General features: G+C 32.6%; 2 protein-coding genes across 2 annotated transcripts; both read right to left on the bottom strand.

Moving 5' to 3' along the window:
• Window positions 1–5,445: 5,445 nt before the first annotated feature.
• Window positions 5,446–7,246, bottom strand: LOC115981695 (protein XRI1-like). The gene is made up of 5 exons (XM_031104008.1): window positions 7,052–7,246; window positions 6,747–6,913; window positions 6,563–6,647; window positions 6,038–6,217; window positions 5,446–5,866 (listed from the first exon to the last, which is right to left on the bottom strand). The coding sequence occupies exons 1-5, from the start codon at window positions 7,155–7,157 to the stop codon at window positions 5,574–5,576; spliced, it is 831 nt and encodes a 276-aa protein (XP_030959868.1). The 5' UTR covers window positions 7,158–7,246; the 3' UTR covers window positions 5,446–5,573.
• Window positions 7,247–17,027: 9,781 nt separating this feature from the next.
• On the bottom strand, window positions 17,028–18,742 carry LOC115982034 (non-specific lipid-transfer protein 4). The gene is made up of 2 exons (XM_031104506.1): window positions 18,360–18,742; window positions 17,028–17,342 (listed from the first exon to the last, which is right to left on the bottom strand). Exons 1-2 carry the CDS (start codon window positions 18,706–18,708, stop codon window positions 17,326–17,328), a joined length of 366 nt encoding a protein of 121 aa, XP_030960366.1. The 5' UTR covers window positions 18,709–18,742; the 3' UTR covers window positions 17,028–17,325.
• Window positions 18,743–22,412: the final 3,670 nt, after the last annotated feature.

Consider the following 22,412-nt stretch of genomic DNA (forward strand, 5'->3'; position numbering starts at 1 on the left):
GAACATGTATCATGTATGACTTTTTATATTGAGAAAATAAGGGTTTGGAACGGCTCCCAGACAATGTGGTATTTGTTCCAAACCTTAGCTTTAATGTAAAAAATTTGTCTTTTATAGTTTTTAGAATCCTAGCATGCGTACGCATGCCTGTGTATGCATATGCATGCATGAAACTTGCATACGCAGGTCTAGAGCATGTGTACACATACACGTATCTGCGTACGCATGCTCTAGGGTTTTCGTGGCTTTTATTTTCCAAAAATAATTTTATTCAGCTCATAAAAGAGTTATATTTTCCATAGAAACCTTCCCCAAGTCAATTTTAATCTGATTAGGCCCTAAACCAACCTTGAGCTTTAGAATTTTGCCATCATTGGGGAATGGGAGTCCGAGTCATAAGAGGTATAAAATGCGGTGTCTACGAGGACTTTGATGATGGGCAAAGAGTGGTGAATCTTTGCAACTTGAATGTCATCTTGCTAAGAAAGTGAGACCTCAATTTGGCCTTGACCAAACTAGGGGTTGACCAAGCTGGCTTCGATGGTTACATTAGTGAACTAGTAGGAGAAGAAGAAAGATGAAATTGGTAAAGTAATAGTGCCTATGGTTGTGTACCCCACTTAGCATAATGGAGGGTTCTTTTACAAACAAGTGAGGAATTGAGTTTGGTGGGAAATATGCTCCCCTCAAGACTTGCTAGTTAATTGTCCCCCAATTTGGCTGAGGGGATGTGAGTCAAGGAAGCATCTCCCAATTATTAGGCAAACCGACATGGCTTAGTAGTATTAAATATAATGATTTGTTATTAGCACATAATAAGTGTTGATTTGAAGAGGGTTAGCAATCACTTCTTTTAAGTATTATTGTACTAACCTTTGACTTACATAGTTGACTAAAGTAGATATTGGTTGGATTGATGTAGTTAACTTCGTGCCCCTTTTTTGATCTCCCCTCCCCCCCACCCCCAACAATAACTTATAAATTATCATTCCCACACCACAAACATAGATTTAGACTCAAACAACTGACCTCCACAAACAAAGGTAAAGTAGAACACACAATCCAAAAATAGCCATGGTCTTGCATAGATTAATGTTGGTATGGGTTTATAGGTCTATGTGAAGTCAATTTGTGGTGGCCAATTGTATGTTGTGCATGCGTGCACAGAGAGAGAGAGAGAGAGAGAGAGAGAGAGAGAGAGAAGAGAGAGAGAGAGAGAGAGAGAGAGAGAGAGAGAGAGAGAGAGAGAGAGAGAGAGAGAGAGAGAGAGAGAGAGAGAGAAAAACCATAACAAGAGTAGGTTTTTTTTTTTAACAAATAAATAAATTTTAGAAATTTATTTTATTAATGTGAACTAAAAGAAATGATTTTGTTACAATAAAGTAGTGCACACAACCACTTTGCATTCATTATAAATTATGGAAGTGAGAAGAGGCATTAATTTGGTGAATTGCAACATTTTAGGAGTTTTAAACATAGGTTGTGTTCAAAAATGGCCCAACCCTAGGGGGTATTTTTGAATTTTACCCTTAATATGTATTCTACAACCATGTATAGCTTCATAGCTAGTAGGAGGAATGAGTAACAATTGGAACATTAGCACCAACCCCACCCCCCCCCCCCCGGCACGCCCCCTCTCCCCTCCCTCCCCTACACACACACACACACACACACACACACACACTCGTTTGGTAAGGGAAAACTTGCTTGAGACAGGATAGGGACATTTTGACATCCATGCTATAATCCTTCTAAAACTTAATAAATATTGAATATTATACAATAAATTATACTTCTCATCCCTAAAATTTGGTGCAAGCTTGGTTTTATTCCCTAAACTGAAAAAAGCTTGTATTTGGTCTTTGAAATTTTCAAAAGGGAAAAAATTTGGTGGTCCATCATTTTTTTTTTTTATGTGTTTAGTGAGATGCTAAGACACGCCCTATATTTAAGGTACGAAAAAAAAAACCAATCACATATTTATGGGACCAAAAATTATATAAACCCTATATTTAAGGAGCTAAAATCAAACCAACCTATAGATAAATGGACAAAAAAAATTTCTTTTTGAAATTTTTGGTATTAAAAAAAAATTTTAATTTAAAGGACCAAAATCGAATTTATCCTAAATTTTAAGAATTAAAAGTATAATTTATCGAATATCATTATATATGCTATTTCTTTTTTGAAAAGTGCTATATCACAATATTTTCATAACAAATCATAGGTGGTCATTTTTTATTGGTTTTAATTTAAATTCACAAATGAAATTATTTTTTTACCCACCAATAACAATCAATAACAACCCACCATTTAAGATTTGTGAAAATATTGTGAATATGAGATTTTTTTTTTTTTTTGCATGTCGCTAAATATCATGCTCATACAACTATTTATTCTAAGTAAAGAAGGTGAGTAAGAATATATGTGTTTAAACTTAAGTATTTAGAAAATTTGTGCAAGACTTCATGTCTATTTTAGTATAAGAACTACTTTTTCTATTTTATATATTCAATTTTTTAAATGTCGCACGTTAGAATTTTTATTTTATGTTATATTTAAGTAAAATAACAAATTTTCTTGATTTTTTTAATTTTTTTTTTCTTTCTTTATATACAACAATTATCATTCAATCTCTCCATTTATTATCAGAATACATAAAATAAAAAAAAAACAACAACAACAACAAAATGCAAAATAAATAGTGCAACATAAATTTATATGATTACCGTAATAATTATGTAATTTTATACAACTTTATAAGATCTGAAATTGGTAAATTTTGAGCTTGATTAACTAAAATGTATTATTTTTGTATTATGCAAAAGCACTTATCCAAATCCTCTCTTTGTAAATCTTGGGCTTCTTCCAAAATCAGTTAATCCAATCACTTCATTAGATCTGTAACTGGCATGTGATATGATAGTGCAATCTTGCAGGATATGGGTTGCAGTCACTATATATATATATATATATATATTTATATACACACACTTTTGGCTGATTGACGGCACACATTTATTTTTTATAGTGTGGAGTGAAATTTAAGAGACAAATGAAACACTCAGCCACAACAAAAAGAGAGAGAGAGATATATGCAACATCCCACTAACTAAGCTAGGTGTACCTGATCCCATATATTTACATTAATTATAATTAACGAGAGATGAGAGAGATGGGCTATAAAGCATAAAGGTGAAAAGCTGTCCACCTAAACACCAATAATGATTGTTGTAAAAAGACAAAAAACCAAAACCCACGTCACACCCTTAATCATCCTCCCCCACCAAAAGTTTTCAACCACATGCGAAGGCTATGCTATACCCATGCTTTGCCATCCAGCTGTGATCGATCACGTGCTTCCCCACGCTGATCTTGGCCTACCTCACACCAACCCGAAACAAAAGTCAAAGCATTATTTTAACGGTTGTGATCTAGGGTGCAAAAACAGTGAGTTAGAGAAGGTCACCACCAGTTAGGTCCTACGCGGGTGCCACATGTTATATATATTGCCTTGAATTTTGTGAGAGGCTTCGAATTGATGGGTGTTTTGACCTCTGTAGAATACGACACACCACTGAACATGACGAATTTAGGCCTTTACCTATCTATCTGCCGCATTAATATATTATTTAAGCTAATCAAATCAACTTCATTATCATCACAGCAATCCGTGACATTTATAAAGAGAGTTGTTATTCTTCTGTCCCTTTGTCTTAAATTCTTGTTTTGACTCGTTAAAAAAAAAAAAAAAATTTCTTGCTTTGTTGGTGTGGCTTAGTACATTAGGAAATTTTTGTCTTATCATATTTATGAGGTTTGAAAAATTGAAAATTATGTGTCTGAGTAGGTGATATCTCGTTATTTTTTGAAGGGTTTAGTTAATATATGTTTTTAAAAAGTATATCAATCATCAATTTTAAAAAAAAAATTGTGAAAAATTAAAAAAACTGTTTTAGACTCACTAAAAAAAAAAAAAAAATTCTTGCATTATTGGTGTGGCTTGGTACAGTAGGAAATTTTTGTCTTATCATATTTATGAGGTTTCAAAAATTGAAAATTATGAGTTTGAGTAGGTCTCATCATTTTTTAAAGGGTTTAATTAATATATGTCTTTAAAAAGTATATCAATCATCAATTTAAAAAAAAAATGGTAAAAAATTTAAAAAACTGTTAAAACAGTTAACAGTTTTAACTGTTTTGAAAAGGAAAAGTAGAATTGTAGGACTAGAAGGTAGCTTATGTATGAATGCCTGGAGTTTGCAAGGCACATGGTGCCCTAGCCTAGGACAGACTTTGATGAAGGATCATCACGTATAATTTGTGGACCCCTCTATTACAATTTTTAATGGAATGATTCTTTTTTTTTTTAACAAAAGCCGCAGTCAGAATTTGTCGAAGCCACTAAAGAGAATGATACAAATAATAATAATAATAGTGCACCTTGCATAATGCATGTACCCTGTAGAGTGTTTTCAAATTTTAATTTCATATTTTATTGAAAATGGGTCATTTTCAAGAATTCATAATTAATTAACTGCTGAAAAAGGTTTTTAAACAGTAAATTTGATCACTGTCAATTTCGTTTCTGTTCCATATTTTCTTCAAATCATTCCTGCAGCGACATTACGATGTTGACTAGGAGAAAAATAGACTGAATAGTCCAAAGAGTGAAATCTGGTTCATATTTTTTCCTTTATTGTTTTTGTCAAAGAGGAAATATGTAAATAAATCCCAGGTCTTCAAATTAATCGTCTAATAAACGCAACATATTATTAGAAAAAATATTTTTTTTTTGTTTAATTTTTTAAAAAAACTAATTCATGATTGGGTAATTTTAATACGAGAGTATATATATTCAGACACACAATTTGTCAATCAAATTAGGATTTACAAAGCTCGAGTCCAAGTTCAAATTCCAAACCTGATGAATAAATTGAGTCAAAATTGATGACTTTTGCACAATTATTATATATCTCCCCTCATTTTAATAATGATAGAATTTTTTTGAATCTAACCTTAAGTCTACGCCATTCGAATTAGAAGAATAATGGCCAATCCTGTTAAGGGCAAAGGTCAAGCTAGCATGCCTTGGCCTTCACACCTTAATTAAACAAGCAAACCTGTCGTCTACAATCCATACCTGGCCAAACAATATTGGCTTAGTTTAGTCTCTGTCACACAATATTTTCAACCTTATTTATGGAAGGCTTTCCCTTTTCTTTTCTTTTTTCTTTGGTATCTCTTTTTTTTCCTACCCTCTCCTTTCTTTTTCTATTTTTTTTTTCTTTTCACTTTATTTTCAATTATATTCTTTTTCACTGTACACCATTTTGAGTTTTCAGAACAATTCAGATCAAACAATTGGTCATGCATGCTAGACAATTATTTCTGAGCACAACAGCCTTAATAAGAGCAACTATAATGCATGAAAACTGATCAGAATAATAATAATAACACATACATACATACATTCATTCATATATCTCTATCTATACAATTCAAACTTTGAAACAAGCTAGCATGACTAATAAAGAAAGCCCAAAAGCTCGGCAACTATAGTGATGACTCCTTTAACCTTTAGTTCTGATAATAGTGATAGTTCCTCTTCCTTGAGTGTGGATTCTTGTAAGGGCCACCACAGCTTTCCCAGAAAGGCCAGGACCATGAGGGGACACACATGGCCTACATGCAAAGTCCCCCACCGGATGCCTTACCGGCCTTGTCGGCGGCATTAGGATCCTCTCATTGATGTCGTTTAGAGTTACGTCCCCTTCAACCCCTCCTGGCTTCACCAATGCAAATGGATACACCACTCTTGTTATCACTCTCTCCCTCTTCTTTTTCTTTTCACCATCTCCTGACCCTGAAACAAATATACAATAAAATGTCACTTTTGGTCAAACTATAATAATGCATATCCACGAGATCCTAGATTCAACTCTTAATTATACACACCTAGATAATAAGAATCAACTCGAAGAGCTTTGACAACCCAATTAAGTTTTTAAAAGAAGAGAGAGAGAGAGAGTTGTACCAGGATTCATGGGGCTTATGGAGAATAGGTTTTCTCCATTGTTGGACTTGGTGCTAATCAGGTCTTTGTAAGAAGATGAAGAAGAATCTGTAGCTTCCGGGCCCTCTTCTGGCGTTTCTACATCTGTGATCATGTTTGCTTCCTCACTGATTCCACTCATCGATGTGCTCATAGGACCATCTACAAGGGTACAAAAAGTACGTAGAATCATTTAATTACAAATGGTAAAACGTACAGCAATAATTAATGACAAACGTTTCTCAAAAAACAAAAAAAAGATTCCTTAGGTGTTATACTTGAATTCACCCCCCCAATACAACAAAAACAATGAAACTCAATCGTCTCAACTAGCGGTCAAAAATTTTGAGAAACTAAGGTGTAACCTATAAAAAAAAACAAAAAAGTACATAAGTTTTACCTTTATCAAAATAATGCTCGGAAGCTTATGCACCTTAATTTTGTGAATTTCACAATTAAGTAGCACTAAAAAGGTAAAAAATGCTAGTACGATCATATTGTAATTACCTGAAAGTCCATTCATAGTGTTTATCTGGCTCAGGGAATATACGTTCTCCGACATTCCCCATGTGCAGTTTGTATTCCAGTAACTCTGTACAAACAACATAAATGCTAGTACTTTTAATCAACCATAAACGACGACAATATTTAAAATCCCAGTTGGGAAATTCAGACAAAAAAAATTAATTACCTTGGCAAGATCTTCGGGACCATCATGATCAGTTTGATCATCTGTGTACAACAGCAAGCGTCTTCGTTTGGACATCTCACTAAACTCAACCAGAGCATCTTCTAAATAGCCAGTCGAGTAATCAGACTCTAGAGGAGCTGAGTAGAATGGTGTATTTCCATCCATGACTGCATAATAATAATGATATTCACAATATCAAAAAATCATTGTTGTATAAGTAAGCATTGGGCTATATCCAAGAACCCATTAAAGGACAAAAACAGTAAAAGAAAAGAAAGCAAGATAGGTGGAAGAAAAGTGATTACCTAAAGACATTGTGTCTGCGTTGAGAACTCCAAGGTTGTGAAAATCCCAACCTAGGGAAGAGCTGTGGTGGCTACTAGTGTAAGCCAAGGAGTGAAGCTCACCCATATTGTGGGGAGTATTGTATTGTATTGTTTGTGTGTGTGTGTGTGTGTGTGTGTGTGTGTGTTAATGACACCCTTTAAATTTAAATGATGGGAAATGGTTCTATTTATGTGCAAGTTGTGCCAAAAAAAAAAAGGTGAAGGAATTGGATGGTTTTTTACAAGAAGCAGTAGTAGTATATCAGTCAACGGCAAGGGAGAAGAAAAATAAAAAGTGGGTTCTTCTTGGGATTCGGAAAATTGGGTCACTTTTTTCTTTTTTCTTGGTTTAGATATGTGGGGGACTAAATAATTACAAAAGATATCATATAATGTTTGTTGCATGTAAAGCAATGGTATGAGAGGCAAAGACATGCCTCATAGAGACACAATTCAAATTCAGCTTTTCCTTTTTGTTTTCCTTCTGATATTGTTACCAAACCGTCTCTCTCTTGGTCACTTTTTTCTTGCACATTCTCACTTGTTGTGGGGTCATAATAGTAGTTACCTATCTTCTAAATCTCTAAGAAAATTTAATTTAATTTTTTATTTTATTTTAGGTGGGTTTTAACTTTTCATGGGTGAATATCATTTAGAACATGGTCAAGTGGGCCCCATTAATTGGCATGCTGGTGGGCCTAACAATAAGGATAGAAGGAGAAGAATTGATGGGGTGGGTGCGTGGGACCAACTTTTTCTTGATCATGAGTTTTGAATGGTCCAAGTTTGTGTACATACGTGTCACCCACCTTGTATTTCGTGTGGAAGTTAGAGGGATTGATGTACAATCAGACGGCACAGCAAGTTTGTTTGATGTGCATCATTGGTGTTGTGTTTTGTGCCAAAGGACCAAAGGTTATTGATTTTTAATCAAACGGTTGGATGAGAATGGGCCGGGCCTGATGATCATGCAAATTCAAAAAAAGGGTCTAGACCAGAAGTCCAAGCAAAATGTAATTGAAAACCTGGCCCATGGCCATAGACAGCTGGATTCACACATTATTTTGTTACTTTTCCTTTTGTGTTTTCTGTTTAATACAGTTTTTTTTTATTGTATGCAACAGTCAATAACTAATAATTAATCAACATTTCCACCACCAGGTAAAAATGATAATGCTAAAATTTGATTTTGGTGGATAACGAAAATTATTATGAGAGAGAGAGAGAGAGAGAGAGAGAGAGAGAGAGAGAGAGAGAGAGAGTTCTAAATTTGAAAATCTAAAGTGACTATAACAAATTTTCATCATTTTTTAAGCAAAAAATGTCATTTGAATTTTACACTATGAGCCCGTTTGGTTAAGCATTTGAGAGTCCAAAATGTAAAAGAATGTGTTTGGCTGGACGTTTTTTAAGAAGTTGCGTATTTTAAAAACACCCAAAATTAGTGTTTTAAAACTGAAGGACGCATATGCTTTTCTTGAAATGCCACTTTTAAAAACAACTCACGTTTTCGCAATGCATTTAATAGATGATGCACGTTTTTGCAACAGCCTATCCAAACGGGTTCTATGTCTTAAAATTTATAAAGGAAATAAATGACATTAAATAGATAAATGGTAAATGATTGGAATGAAATGGAATTGGGTTTTTTTTCTTCTTATTATTTTAATTGATTAATAGGATTTGCATTTCTATATATCAAATGTGACCAATTTTGCAAATAGCTTTATTGGTTTGAGCAAAACTATGTTCGGAATGAATCCATTTTCTAATTGAGGTCTCGAACACTATTCATTATAAATATGAAGCAATGTAATTTGGTACGTCTCAAACTTTTTATTTTTGGATCCTTTGAGTCCTTAATTAATTATTTGTTATTTGCTTCTGAAAAATAACTTCTCATGAATTTATATATCTATACTTTTTTTTCTTCTTTTAGATAATTACTAGAGATTTTTACAGATACTATCATTAAATTTAGATGTGAGTTTCAATTTGGTCATTGGACTTATGACTTGAACAATTACTCAGTGTGAGAGTGTCTTTTTCGGGATACTCAAGCCCAAGGATCCCGGGCCTGAATGAAAAGGAAGGATTTGGTGGACCGGGCCTTGATTCACCGCAGCTAACGAGCTGTTTAAGAATCAAGTGAATGCAGAGAATACTCCTGACAATATACAGAAAGACAACAAACAAGGATATCGAAGAGTACCAAAATTAACAACATAAGTTCAGAAGGAAACAAAGCAGGATTAGCAAAACGATAAAAAAAAGAAATAGTGTTGTGGGGATCCTGGGAATTATTAAGCAGTGTTTCATTAATAAGTTATCTGTTTTGATTACAGAAAGCTCACTAGGACGTGATACAAGGTCCAATCAAGCTCAAAAATTGCAGTCTTGAATGGCTATTTCAGCCTTCAAAACTTGCAAAGTTTGATTCTCGTTGAATCCGAGTATGTGCAATAGTGGCCTTTACAGGATATCGGGAAGCAGTATTTGTTCTTCCCTTAGTATTTTCTTTCTGCATAGATTTTTCTGATGGTTCTTCCTAGAGAATTTCTTCTTTCTTGTGTTTCTTTCTTTTTTTCTCGCTGCTTTCTTCACAACCCGTCCCCTCCTTTTATAATGGAGTTTTTCTGGGTGTCCCGGGTTCCCCTGTTTTGTTCTTTTGTAAACAGAGCATGTTCTGTCCCTGTCGCCTCGGTAAGTCCCTTTGCCGTTTTCTCTCATTCTTTCCTTCTCTTGGTTCTGATTCCTTCGAAAGCTTCTGGTTGGCCATCCTCTTTGGGACGTGCTGAGGTATGCCCTTCTCGGCATCCCCATTTCTGGCGTATTCTTCTTTTCCCTTTCTTTCCTATTTGGGCGGAATCCTGTTCTGCCATTTTTGAAAGTCATTCGTTGCCATTCTTCTTCCCTGTCCTGGTTCCCCGAGGCCCTTTTGCTGTCTGTGCCATGAGAGGTCGCTCGCGTTTCTTGTTTTTTTCTTTTCCTGTCTTCTTTCTACCGATCTGTCCCAGTCTTCCTTTTTATTTGTGCTTGAAGGGATTTGAGGATCCTTACTTCTTTATATTTTGCCGTGGTCTCTTTTTGGGATGCTTCTTCCTTTTCTGGGCTTCAGGATCCTCTGGGCCTTCCTTTTATCCCCCATGGGTCATCCGTGCCTATTACTTTGGGCTTAGCCTGAGATTTTTCCTTTTGGGCTTGACTTGTTCTTCTGTTTTGGGCTTATTTCATTATGACCCTTTTTAGACCTCAACACTCAGGTTTGTGACAAATCTAACATTCAACTAGTATTTTCTAATAAATTGTAATAGATTTAATCATGTAATATACACATAGTAATAATTAAGGATGTTTTGAAATTAATATGATATGGATACCTCATGTGATTAAATCTTTTAATTTTAAATATAAAATATGAACCGAGGTTTGATTTATTTCGAATCTAGCATTTATGAAGTTAATTGATAACACTTGCATCAATGTTTAAGGGTAATATTTATATAAATTATAATTATTATGAACCATTTTTATTTATTTAGTTATTCTTTTGATTTGGATAGCTATAATGATGTGGAAGTTCACGTTGCTAAAAGTCTTGTGTCTTAATTAGTTGATACATCTTGATATTTTCAACCTAGACATCTAAGATTCTAATTCTCCATCCCCCAACAATTGATTTATAGGAGGAAAAAATGTGATAGTTCCATTAACCTAAACTCCATTTCCTCCCCTTTTTGAGTTTTCCCACCTCTTATTTAAATAATAATAGCAATCCTAATCAAAAGTCAATCCTTTATGTTTCGTTGGGTATTTTTTATCATCGATTTTTATCAGCATTTATACTTTAATTGTACTATACATATCTCATAAGGAAAAAAAAAAAGTTTACATATAAATGTGTCAACTTGTTTAGAATTTTCGTCTATAATAAGTGGTGAGGGGTACATTTAAGTTCTCTTCAAAAGAAACATCAAGTAATAATATTGTATCACAAAACAGTTGACATGTCAACAGTTTTGTGATACAATAGTATTACTTGTTTAGAATTTTTCAACAATGACGAAGTTCTTAATGAAATATTTAATGACTAGAAATTTATAGGGTATTCATCTTATTAACTAATCATTTTACTTTTAGTGAGACTTTTTTATTAGATTTTTTTTTTATTTGTTAGATATTTGTTTGTCTTACATGATTGTGAGACCCATGGCACTTAGGGTACATTTGATAAACTGAATGAGAATTATAATTGGAATTGTAATATTTATTACTAGGAATAATTGTGTTGTAATGAAATAACTAAACATATTCATAAGCTTAGTTGTGAGTTGTAACATTAAAATAAAACTAAAGATCTATTTTAGGAAATATCTTACTCAAACAATAAAATTTCCAAGAAAATAATTTTTATTTTAAAATTTCAGAGAGTTAAATTATTTTTTGATGATTTTTTATTTTTATAATTGTTACATGTATATAGAAAATTTGTATATTTAGAAATATATTAATTTTAACATTATTATGCATATTAAGGAATAGTTATTAGCCTATTACAACCTTTAGGGTATGTTTGATAGACTATAATAGATACTATAATGTAATCACTATTCTTATGTGTTTATTTATTCTTTAGTTTAGTTATATTTTTATTATGAGAAATGATATGTCTACAATATTTTTATAACAAATCATAAGTGGCAGGTTGTTACTGGTTGTTATTGTTAGGCAAAAAAGTAATCTTAGTGTTAGTTTCAAATTTGAACCAATAACAACTAACCACCTGTGATTTGTTGTAAAAATATTGTAGACATAACATCTCTCTTTTATTATAGAGAATAGTAACTTCTTATGAATCAGTGGTGGCTCAAGAAATTTTTTTCAAGGGGGTCATTAAGAAATTTAAATTAAATAAAATTTAATAAAAAAAAATTGAATATATCAAGTCATAAAAAAATGCAAATATATGAAATTTTATAACTTCTACGAGTTTTCATATTTTAAATCATTACATAGTAGTTCATTATTAGCTTTTATTATCTATTGCTAATGTGACTAGGTGTGACCATTTTATTTTATTAAGTTTGTACAACATTTATTTATTTTTATGAAGTTGTCATTATTTTTATAAAAATATTTTATACTAAAATGAAAAAAATGCAACCCACTGACACTATATTATTTATTAACCCACACATCCATATTCATTCATACATAAATATTACACTAAGTGTTTATTTAACCAATCAAATATTTGAACAATAGCTAACTTTACTATGTTTTTTCTTCAACTATGTACTAACATAAATAATACACTAAATGTCTAATTGTTGTTTAGCTTTAGGTTGTACTGATTTATGATTAGAGTGTGCAAGATTTCAGCCAATGTATGCAAAAATATTTTTAAGCATAAAATAAACTCATAAAAAAATATTTTTTATATAATTTTTTGTTTTTGAAGTCAAAGGGATCATTTGAACCCCTTGAACAACAAGTGCCACCACTACTATTATGAATAACTATTTTTTAAAATGAGAAATAATTCTTCCTCTCTAAAATGGTTATAATAGTTTCCTTAGTAGGAAAAATAATTAAAATTTATATATTTCCAAATAAATAAACTTTCCATATACATGTAACAATTATAAAAATAAAAGATCTCTCAATTTTTTTTTAAAAAAATATTATTTTTAAGGAAATATAATTGTATGAGTATGATAGTCCTAAATAAATCTTAATTTTTATTCTAATGTTATAACTTACAGTCAAACTTATGAAAATTATAATTACAACACAGTTTATTCCAAATAATAAATATTACAATTCCTGTCATAATCTCTGTAAGGACTCAATTTGTAACGACCCCAATTGGTTTATTGGGTTCGAACGTTTAAGGCCCAAACAATAAAATTTGTAGAGCGTGGGTGTCCAAGGACTAGGTTAACTCTAAAAGAAAAACGATTAAACCACACGCTTATAGATGGATTAGCACTAATATATCAATTAATTTCTTCTTTTGAAACAAGTTAAGCTCTTTTGTTCTTAAGGCTTTCTTCCGAATACTCTTGGTTTTTTGATGTTCCAATCCCCTTTTCTCAATGCTTTCTTTCATGTTATATACTGCTTTCTTCATATCATCTTCACCACACACATGTAAGTTGGGTTCAGGGGATCTCTTTCTGTCCCTTCTAACACCTTCTGGAACCTCCTACTAGTAGTTGTAAGGCTGCTTCATCACTGTTCAGGTATCACCTCCATATTAATGCGGCCAGAGAGTTGGTTGAGAGGTAATTAATGCGGAAGCAGCTATTGTTATAGATATTTGTTTGGCTTCTCTTTCTTACCCTTGGTCCCTTATCCCACTTTTAGTGGTGACGTAGCTCCGAAGTATGTTTGTAACAAGGTGGCGTTCTGGTCGTCCTCGGACTCATATTGCCAAGAAGGATTTTGTTCTTGGACGAATACTGAACTCACCTTACGTGATATCTACTCTTCCTTTCGTTTGGTTACCCCTACAACCTGATATGGGCCTCCTCGGACAGCTTTACGTCCTCGGATGGGTCACAGGCCCAATTAACTTGACTTTAATAATTTTAGTGACTAACCGGCCCCCACAATCTCCAATCAGGAGTATACAAAACATGCCTTTAGCATATTTATTAGAATTGGGACCACTTGTTAATGTATGTGACACTCAAATTTATTTGTTAGAATCGGGACCATCTATTATTGTACGAAACATTTTTTGAGAAGGATTATTAATGTATGAAACTATAACTTATGAAATATTCAAAAATATTGACTGTCTATTTTTTTGTATTTTTTTTTTATCTTTTAAGAATTGTGAGTCTTACTTTTTTGGGTTTTAATATTCTTGGCGATTGTTAATATTATTCTTAATAATATTACCTTGTCAATTATTATTACATCTTATATTAGGAACTATTGGGACTTGGGAAAGATAATATTCATGCAATGTTCTTTTGCTCAAGGCCCTAGATGGGGATGTAGTATATCACGCATCGGATGCATGTTTCCTCCCTCTTACATGGAAGTGGACTCTACACGTGTGGGGTCTACCTCCATGTGAGAGAGAGGAAACATGCATTTGATGCATGGTGTATTTTCTCCTAGATGGGAGCATTTATATAAGAGCAATCTGAACCTTGTCATGATGAAAATCCATTGTTAGCCAATCATTCATATCCTTAGTGACCACACTTTTGATATATGAAGGTAACGTATTCAACGGTATCCATTGGAGTTTGAAAGAGTCTCGTGAAGTACTAATTTATCACCAAAGTCTTCATTTTCTCCTCTATCTTCATTTTTGGTATAATCTTCCTAACACCCATATTGCTCTAGTTCTAGAAGTTAAAGAACAAAGTTTGTTATTCAATATCGCCCCATTAGCTTTTTTAATGTGATTTACACAATTATGTCTAAGGTGCTAGTTAATTGCCTAAAACACATTCTCTTTATACTTATATCTGATACACCTTTTGGTCTGGAATGTCTAATTACGTATAATATTTTAGTTGTTTATGAAATACTACATAGCATGAAAAGTAATACACATGGTAGGGTGGGTCAGGTGACTTTAAAATTAGATATGAGTAAGGTATATGATCGTATGGATTAGAGCTATTTACAAAATGTCATGAAGAAGATAGATTTTCATTCAAAATGGGTGTCTTTGATTATGACATGTCTAACCTTTCTGCATTACTTTTTTTTGTCAATGAATGGATATTTGATTCATTATTCTTAGACATATATTTGATTCATTTGGATGAGCAAGTTTTCTAGAGATTTCCTAATTTACACTATTTTAACTTATTCATGTAGGCAAAACATTTTCCAAACCATGCTTACCCCTACATTTTCCATTCTTCTCTTTTTCTCATAGACTCGCACTCTTTCTTCTCTCTTTCTTGAGCATTCTACTGCCACAACTTGTGGCACAACTCGCCCATGTGGTGAGCTGTGGTTGATGGAGGGGTATCCTTACATGGACCTACCATCACCCCTCCACCAACCACAACTCGCCACATAGGCGCGTTGTGGCACCAGACTTTTTCCTCTTTCTTGCATATAAAGCATGCTAGTGGTGGGGCATGAGGTTGTCGGCACAGTGGGATGAGGGGAGTAGCAGTCAATTGTTTGTTTTATTGGGGAGTGAAGGTGAGCGACGGTATTCTATGATCTAACATCATTGGCATGAAGGTGAGTTACTAACTATAATGGGTGTTTTGATTTTTTTTTTTTGCTGGATTATTTTTTATTTATTCGTTGAATGGGTGTAGTGATTTCTTAGTAATGAGTTTTGATCTTTTTTAGTGTTTTCTAATTCTATAATGAATTTTGGTTGTGGATACACAATTCTGTGATGAAGGAAAATTTAACATTTTATAACATGCCAAACACACAAAAAAATAAAAGAAAAATGATTGTCGGAGCCTTTTCAATTTTCAAGAGTACAATCAAACACCGAAAAATAAAATATTTTCGTTAAAATTTTTTCCAACTAAAAACATTTTATATCTTTATCAAAAAAAAAAAAAAAAAACACTAAAAACATTTTATAATAAAACAAATCGAGCTTTAATTGAATTACGCAATGTCTCAAGATGGTCAAAGCATGATGCTATGAAATAATTTTCACTGTTTGACTTGACAATCAATATGTAGTTATGTACATTGAAATAAGAGAATGCTTCTCAAGAATGTGGTGGCTGACTCTTCCTTTTGATAAGATGACATCACATAATTAATTGGGAAAATTATAGAGTATTTCGGTAGTATTATAAATGTGTAATTTTTCATTTTACATGAATTATTAGTCAAATTATTAATTTAATTGGTAGGATTTACATTTTTTTTTATATATATATAGAAAAGATAGAAGATCTACTATTATATGAAAGGAGGAAGTATGTATTTATAGTACTCTCAAAATATTTTATAATTACCCTTTAATTGGTGGAACTGATGCTTAGTCAAGTGCTCGTTTTGATATATCTTATTTTATTATTTTTTTCTTGATAACAATTTATCTTACTTTATTAGTTAATTTGACTTAGAAAATAAACTAGACAAATGATAGTTATAACTTATAAAAGTTAAAGAGTAAATTGAAAATTATACTTCTAAAATTGGGGGGTTTTTGGATTTTACACCATACAGTTTCAGAATTTATATTTTATCCCTTAAATTTTGAGGGCATTTGGATATTACACTTTAACATTTTAGAATTTGAATTTTATCTCTTAACTTTTAGGAGTGTTTGGATTTTATTCCCTAAAGTTTAAGGGTTGTTGGATTTTGCATCCTAAAGTTTCAGAATTTAGGGTGTAAAATCCAAACACTCCCAAACTTTAGAGGATAAAATCCAAATTTTAAAACGTCAGGATGTTAAATTCAAACACCCCCAAACTTCAATGAGTAAATTCCAAATTTTAAAATTTCAGGGTGTAAAATCTAAACATCCCTAAACTTTAGGGGTGTAATTTGCAATTTACTCAAAGTTAAATGAGCTTAATCAAATGAATAAATTGAAAAAAAGTTATGCCAAAATGCCAAATAATTAAGGTCTAAACTACATTGTCTTCTCTTACAAATTTCGATTTTATTTTTACCATCTTGAATTTTGACAACTCTTGATTTAATAAATATGATAAATATTTGGCCTTATTTTTATAATAAAGGTTTAATGGTTTTCCTTCTAAAAAATAAAAAAGATAAATACTGGCATGCTTTTTAGATTTTGCTATCACATTTAAAAAAAAAAAAAAAAACACATTTAGATACCAAAAAATGAATTGAAAAAGGAAAAGTCTAACAAATTGTGAGTAGTTGCCTAGTTAGGTCGTAATCATATACTCAGTACAGAAAAATATAAAGGAGATAAAGTGAATATTATCAGTCAAACAAAAGAAAAAGAGAGAAGACGGTAGGAATCAGAACAATCTTCCCCGATAAAGATATCTGAATTTTTTTTTGCTAGAAATATAAAGACATCTGTTATTAAAATCTTATTATACAATACCTTATGATTACAACTGCTTTAATGGGTCCAGTATCTAGCAGAGCATGACCCTCTATAAGGGTCTGGCAACTCTTAATTATTTAGCATATCTTCTTAAATTAAAAAAAAAAAAGAGAGAGAAAAAACTCTTATTTAGCACTATTAATATTCATAAACATATGATTGCTATTTCTCTTCTCGTGGGTGACTCTACGGGCTTCGATTCTCATGGGACGGTGTACCCTGCACAGAAGAACGATTATGAATTGGCATTTGTAGAAAAATTGAGTGAAATGTCCAAATATATGAAAATCGTGGAGGAAACTTATGGGAAATTTGGTTGTCAAACAACTATTGATTAAATCTTCAAATTTTATGTTATCTATATATTTTCTAAAAATTTCCTATCTTCTCCAACATACTTAATTTTTTTTAGAAAACTTCATCCAAAAATGTAAAACAAGGCTTCACCACAAGCTACTCTAATACAACACATTTCCTGTACTCTCTTCTTGTTTGGTAAATAAAAAATGGGAAGAGAAGGGTGACTAATGTGACTTTCCTACTTGGGTGTAACAATAATAATACTTTACCCGCTATCTTACCAATTAGGCCACCCAAATGTTGATGACTGTAATTTTTTCAATTCTTTAATAAGATGAATACCACCACCTGCTACTTTTATTCACTCAGTAATTTTGCTATGGGATGAGGAGGTGCTTGCTATTGCTAAGCTATTAGGTACTTCCACTAATTTCTTTTTTTTTCTAATTCCTGACTAGTACTTCCACTAATTTCTTTTTTTTCTAATTCCTGACTAGTACTTCCACTAATTTCTTTTTTTCTAATTCCTGACTAGGACTTCCACTAGTGTTTATATAATATCATTCTTTTCTCCTATACGCTAATAATTACCTAAGGCACTATATATTATTATTATTATTATTATTATTTTTGAGTAGAAGGCACTATATTAGTATAAGCACTAGGTTCGTACTCCAAAAAAACAAAAAAAAAAGCGCTAGGTTGGGCTTATATAATTTACTTTTAGCCCGTAGACAATAGGGCCTAGACTTATTTCCAATGCCATCCAATAGCCCATATTTGGTCAACATGTTTTCCATGTATGATGGGTTCCATTTTAAAGTAAAAAAACTTTTTGTTTTTGTTTTTTTGTTCCAAAACTAAACCAATTTGATTGATTACTTTCAAAATATATATTGTTCCAAACTAAAAAGTAAAAACCTAATGAATACTTACTTCCACACTTCTTTCCAACCGGTCGGTTCCTGATGTTGCATCGCTTTGGAACAGTAATACCAATCGCGGGCTTGATCCCTGCTTGCTTTGCCAAAGGTGACAACAAAACAGCACAAAGGCATTTGGGTGAAGTCTTGATCAAAGCACTAATTTTGGTACAACAAGCTGGTGGAACTTTAGCGCTAGCATTCCCAGCTGCGTTCAAGCAAGGGCTCAAGCTAGCCGCTGCGGTCCTAATCGGGGTCTTCCCACACTCCCCGGCTGCATCAATACCGCCAATAAAAGCATTCAAAGTAAGCACGAACACGAACACGACTGCGAAGGATGCTTTAATGTTGTTGGAGGCCATCTTTGTTGAGACTTCAAAGAGATTTCTAATTCTATTGCACACTGAACTCTAGGACAAAGTCAGCACATTTATATACTAAAATGAAGAGGAAAAAGGAAGGTGGATTTTTGAACTAGTGTGGTGGTTGTGGCTTAGTATATTCAAGATGTAATGATTTAAAGCATTGGATGCAATGTTACCGCTACGCATTATGTAGCAAGTGAGATACCATAAAATTGTGACACATTAGACTTTGGTTCATAAGTAGAGTGCTTGTCTTTTATCCTTCCAGCGTGTTCTATCCATTACTACATGTTCACACTTCTGTTCATCCCACCTAATATAATTGCACGTAGTGTCGAGTGGAGTTTTTTATGACATCTAGAGTAGATTGCTCTTCGTAGAAATATGTACTTAAATGAGCTTGTGTACTCCTTTTTCCTTCCGACGTGGTCTATGTTTTAGATGTAATGATTTAAAGCATTGGATGCAATGTTGCCGCTGCGCATTATGTAGCAAGTGAGATGCCATAAAATTGTGACACATTAGACTTTGGTTCATAAGTACAGTGCTTGTCTTTTATCCTTCCAGCGTGAGCTTGAGGTATTCTTTGGTAGGTGGGATGAAAAGAAGTGGGAACATTCAAGTTTGGCTATCCAAAATATCATAAATTCATAATCACTTATGCCAAGCTAGGAAGTTCCATTTGTTCTTCCACTAAAGCTAACTTAACATATTATATGAGTGTGGGTTCCAGTTAGCTCAACTAGTAAAATCTCTGATGATTAAATAAGAGATCGGGGGTTCAGATTCTGCCTACACCAAAAATTAATTGATGTCTTGGTTTGATGATAAAAAGTTATTATCAGGAAAGGATACCATAGATTGAAACTCCCTAAAAAAAACATATAAGACAAATATGCCACGTGGCATAAATACACTAGATCTTAAATATGAATGATAATAACCAAAAATATTGTGATATCATTGTACGTTGGCGTCGACAAGTAAAACTTTGACATCAAGAATCAAGATAGTTAGTCAATCTAGAAATTAATCACTAACAATTTACAATGAGCTTTACTAAGTTCTAGCAATATTTTTACTTGAGTATTGGGCTAATATATATATATATATATATATATTATATAACATTATTCAAATATGGGAAAGAAAAAGAAATTAAAATTTTTTTTTTGGGTTTTCTTCAATATTCTTATTAGATTGTCTCATAATCCAAACATATTTTTACTAAGAATTAGAAAGCATTTTGGTCTTTCTACAAACGACATATAGAAGGAGGTTGTATGTAAAGTACTTTTAAAATTGGGGGATTCAATTGTGTTTTGATTCAAACGGTTAGGTGTAATCCAAATGATATCTTAGAGTTAAAAAAAAATGCAATTTTCCCTAAAAACTTCAATTAATGTGATTTAATGAGTAAAATTATTAGTTTTCAAAATCCCAAATTTTAACCCATAAAAAAAAATTCCTAAATTTTAAGATTTTTATTTTTTATTTATCATTTTCAAACTCTCAATATCATTTTGACAATGTGACTTACCCAAGTGGAATTAGAGTTCTTAAAAAATTCTATCACTCTTGCTTAGGCCTTAACTTCATGCCCTTATTTCAATTTTTAAAACTTACGTCCATCAAGGCTCTTATAACTCATATGAAACCTTCTAATGTTTTCAACAAAAATGTTCAAAAGTCCAAATGTTCTGACTACTAAATTATCAAAAAGGAAAAGAACCAATAAGAAAAATAAAAGACCATAAGGAAAATGCTAGGACCAAAACTTACCACGTAAGCAGATTATAGCAAAAATTATGATACTAGAATTACTCCGACTGCAACAGTGCAACTTGATTTACATCTTACGTCAGCAATGCGTAAGGGGAACGTTACTGCCCTGGCATGGTTATCATGATTCTTTTCCACTGCTTTAGTACCATTTCACTTTATTTCGGGTTGTTTTGGTTTTTTTCGTGGTCTTTAGGCATACTCGTGGGCAGGAAACAAAGTAGCCCATAGTCTTGGAAAGGGCAGCATGTAATTTTTACCCTCTCTGTACTTGGATTGAGGAAGTCCCTGTAAACTCTGTTGATGCTTATCTTGCAGAAATTATTAATATTTCGTAAACCCCTCCCCTTTTTCTGGGGTCGGTTTCTCCCAAAAAAAAAAAAAAAAATTCATTGCGTTGTCTGAGAAATTTGTAAATAGATAATTTTCAACGTACAGCTTATAAGATCAATGACTCATTGTAATTAATTTTTGTTTCTGTTATACATTCATCAATCTAATAACCACAAACGTACAGCTTCTTTTTTATTTTTAGACAGTGGGCAGTAGGTCGATCAGTTGCCGAAGGAGGAAGCAAATGAGCAATTGCTGATCAAATATGAAATAAATTTCAAAGGAAAGCTAAAATGGGATAGTCTGAGTATTGGTCTTAAATTAGAAGAGGGTTGAGGTGTCACAGGAGTTCTTTATTTATATCTTGCAATTCAAAAGTATAGGCAACATGGGATGGGGGTAGTGTCAGGGGCGGCTCTAAAAATATTGTCTGCTCGTTAAGAAATTTAAATTATACAAAATTTAATAAAAATAGAACTTCATATATTGGCTTAAAAAAAACACATACACACACAAAGACATAAAGTCTTACAATTTTCTTTTTGAATTTTCTTATTTTGAAATTTTTGCATAATAGTCTTATTATCAATGCTGCAAATTATATTTTTTTCAAAATTTTAGTTCCATAAAAATTTTCTTGGGCTTTTTCTTTTTGTTTGTAAGGACTTATATATTGTTAGGACCTAATATATTGTTAAGGGATCAAAGTTTAAAGAAAAGTTTGACTACAAATTAAGCTAAAACCTAAGACTACAACTTTCACTAAACAAATTAATATGGTTACATATTTTGAAAATTTAAATGTTAAATTGTATGTTCTTAAAACACATGTCAAATTTCATGTCAATCAAAAGTTATTTACTATTTAGTCTATAAACTTATTTTTTATGTATAATTTTAGACAACAAAAATTCGAAATTTAAAGAATTGAATGATGACATAGTTATTGATATTTCATCTTTTTAAAATTACCAAAATACCCCCGAAATCTAAAAGAAGATGACTGAAATACCTTCAAAACCTATAAAATGACCAAAATACCCAAAAACTTAAAAATTACCAAAATATCTCATAAATTTTTTTTTTTTTTTGAGAATCCACATCAGAAGATTTTATTCAGCTAAGGCTATGAAAATCAGCCTGAAGTACATTTGCAATCTCTGGTGGTACATCTTCCATCCAGACTTGTAATGACGAAAAAGAAAGTGCCCGCCTCGCAATCGAGTGAGCTACAGTATTACAATGCCTCCTTACATGAGAAAAAGAAATAATGGAGAACTTAGAGGCTAAGTACTGCATATCCTTGATAATATGACCGAACTGTGCAAGGCTATGAGAGTTTGACTTCAGAGCGTTCATGAGGATCTGTGAATCCCCTTCCAGCACCCCCTTATTGAGACCAGTTTCCAACGCCAACTCCATTGCACGCCTGGCTGCTAGGGCCTCAACCTCAATAGCTGTACTAGGTAGTGGAAGTCGCTGTGCCAAGGAGACCATCACCTCCCCCTTGCTGTCCCTAATCACCACCCCTATTCCGGCCTGGTTTTCATCCTTGAAAAGTGCCCCATCAAAATTAATCTTGTACT

This window comes from Quercus lobata, chromosome 3, assembly GCF_001633185.2.
Source record: "Quercus lobata isolate SW786 chromosome 3, ValleyOak3.0 Primary Assembly, whole genome shotgun sequence".
In the NCBI taxonomy this organism is placed as follows: domain Eukaryota; kingdom Viridiplantae; phylum Streptophyta; class Magnoliopsida; order Fagales; family Fagaceae; genus Quercus; species Quercus lobata.

What these genes read in the sequence shown, in the direction of transcription:
- LOC115982034 (XM_031104506.1), bottom strand. Translation starts at nt 18,708, where the DNA reads ATGGCCTCCAACAACATTAAAGCATCCTTCGCAGTCGTGTTCGTGTTC.
- LOC115981695 (XM_031104008.1), bottom strand. Translation starts at nt 7,157, where the DNA reads ATGGGTGAGCTTCACTCCTTGGCTTACACTAGTAGCCACCACAGCTCT. An exon ending in GTCCCGAAGATCTTGCCAAG is followed by an intron (nt 6,648 to 6,746) that starts GTAATTAATTTT and finishes TTGTTTGTACAG; the next exon opens with AGTTACTGGAATACAAACTG. An exon ending in CACTATGAATGGACTTTCAG is followed by an intron (nt 6,218 to 6,562) that starts GTAATTACAATA and finishes GTACCCTTGTAG; the next exon opens with ATGGTCCTATGAGCACATCG.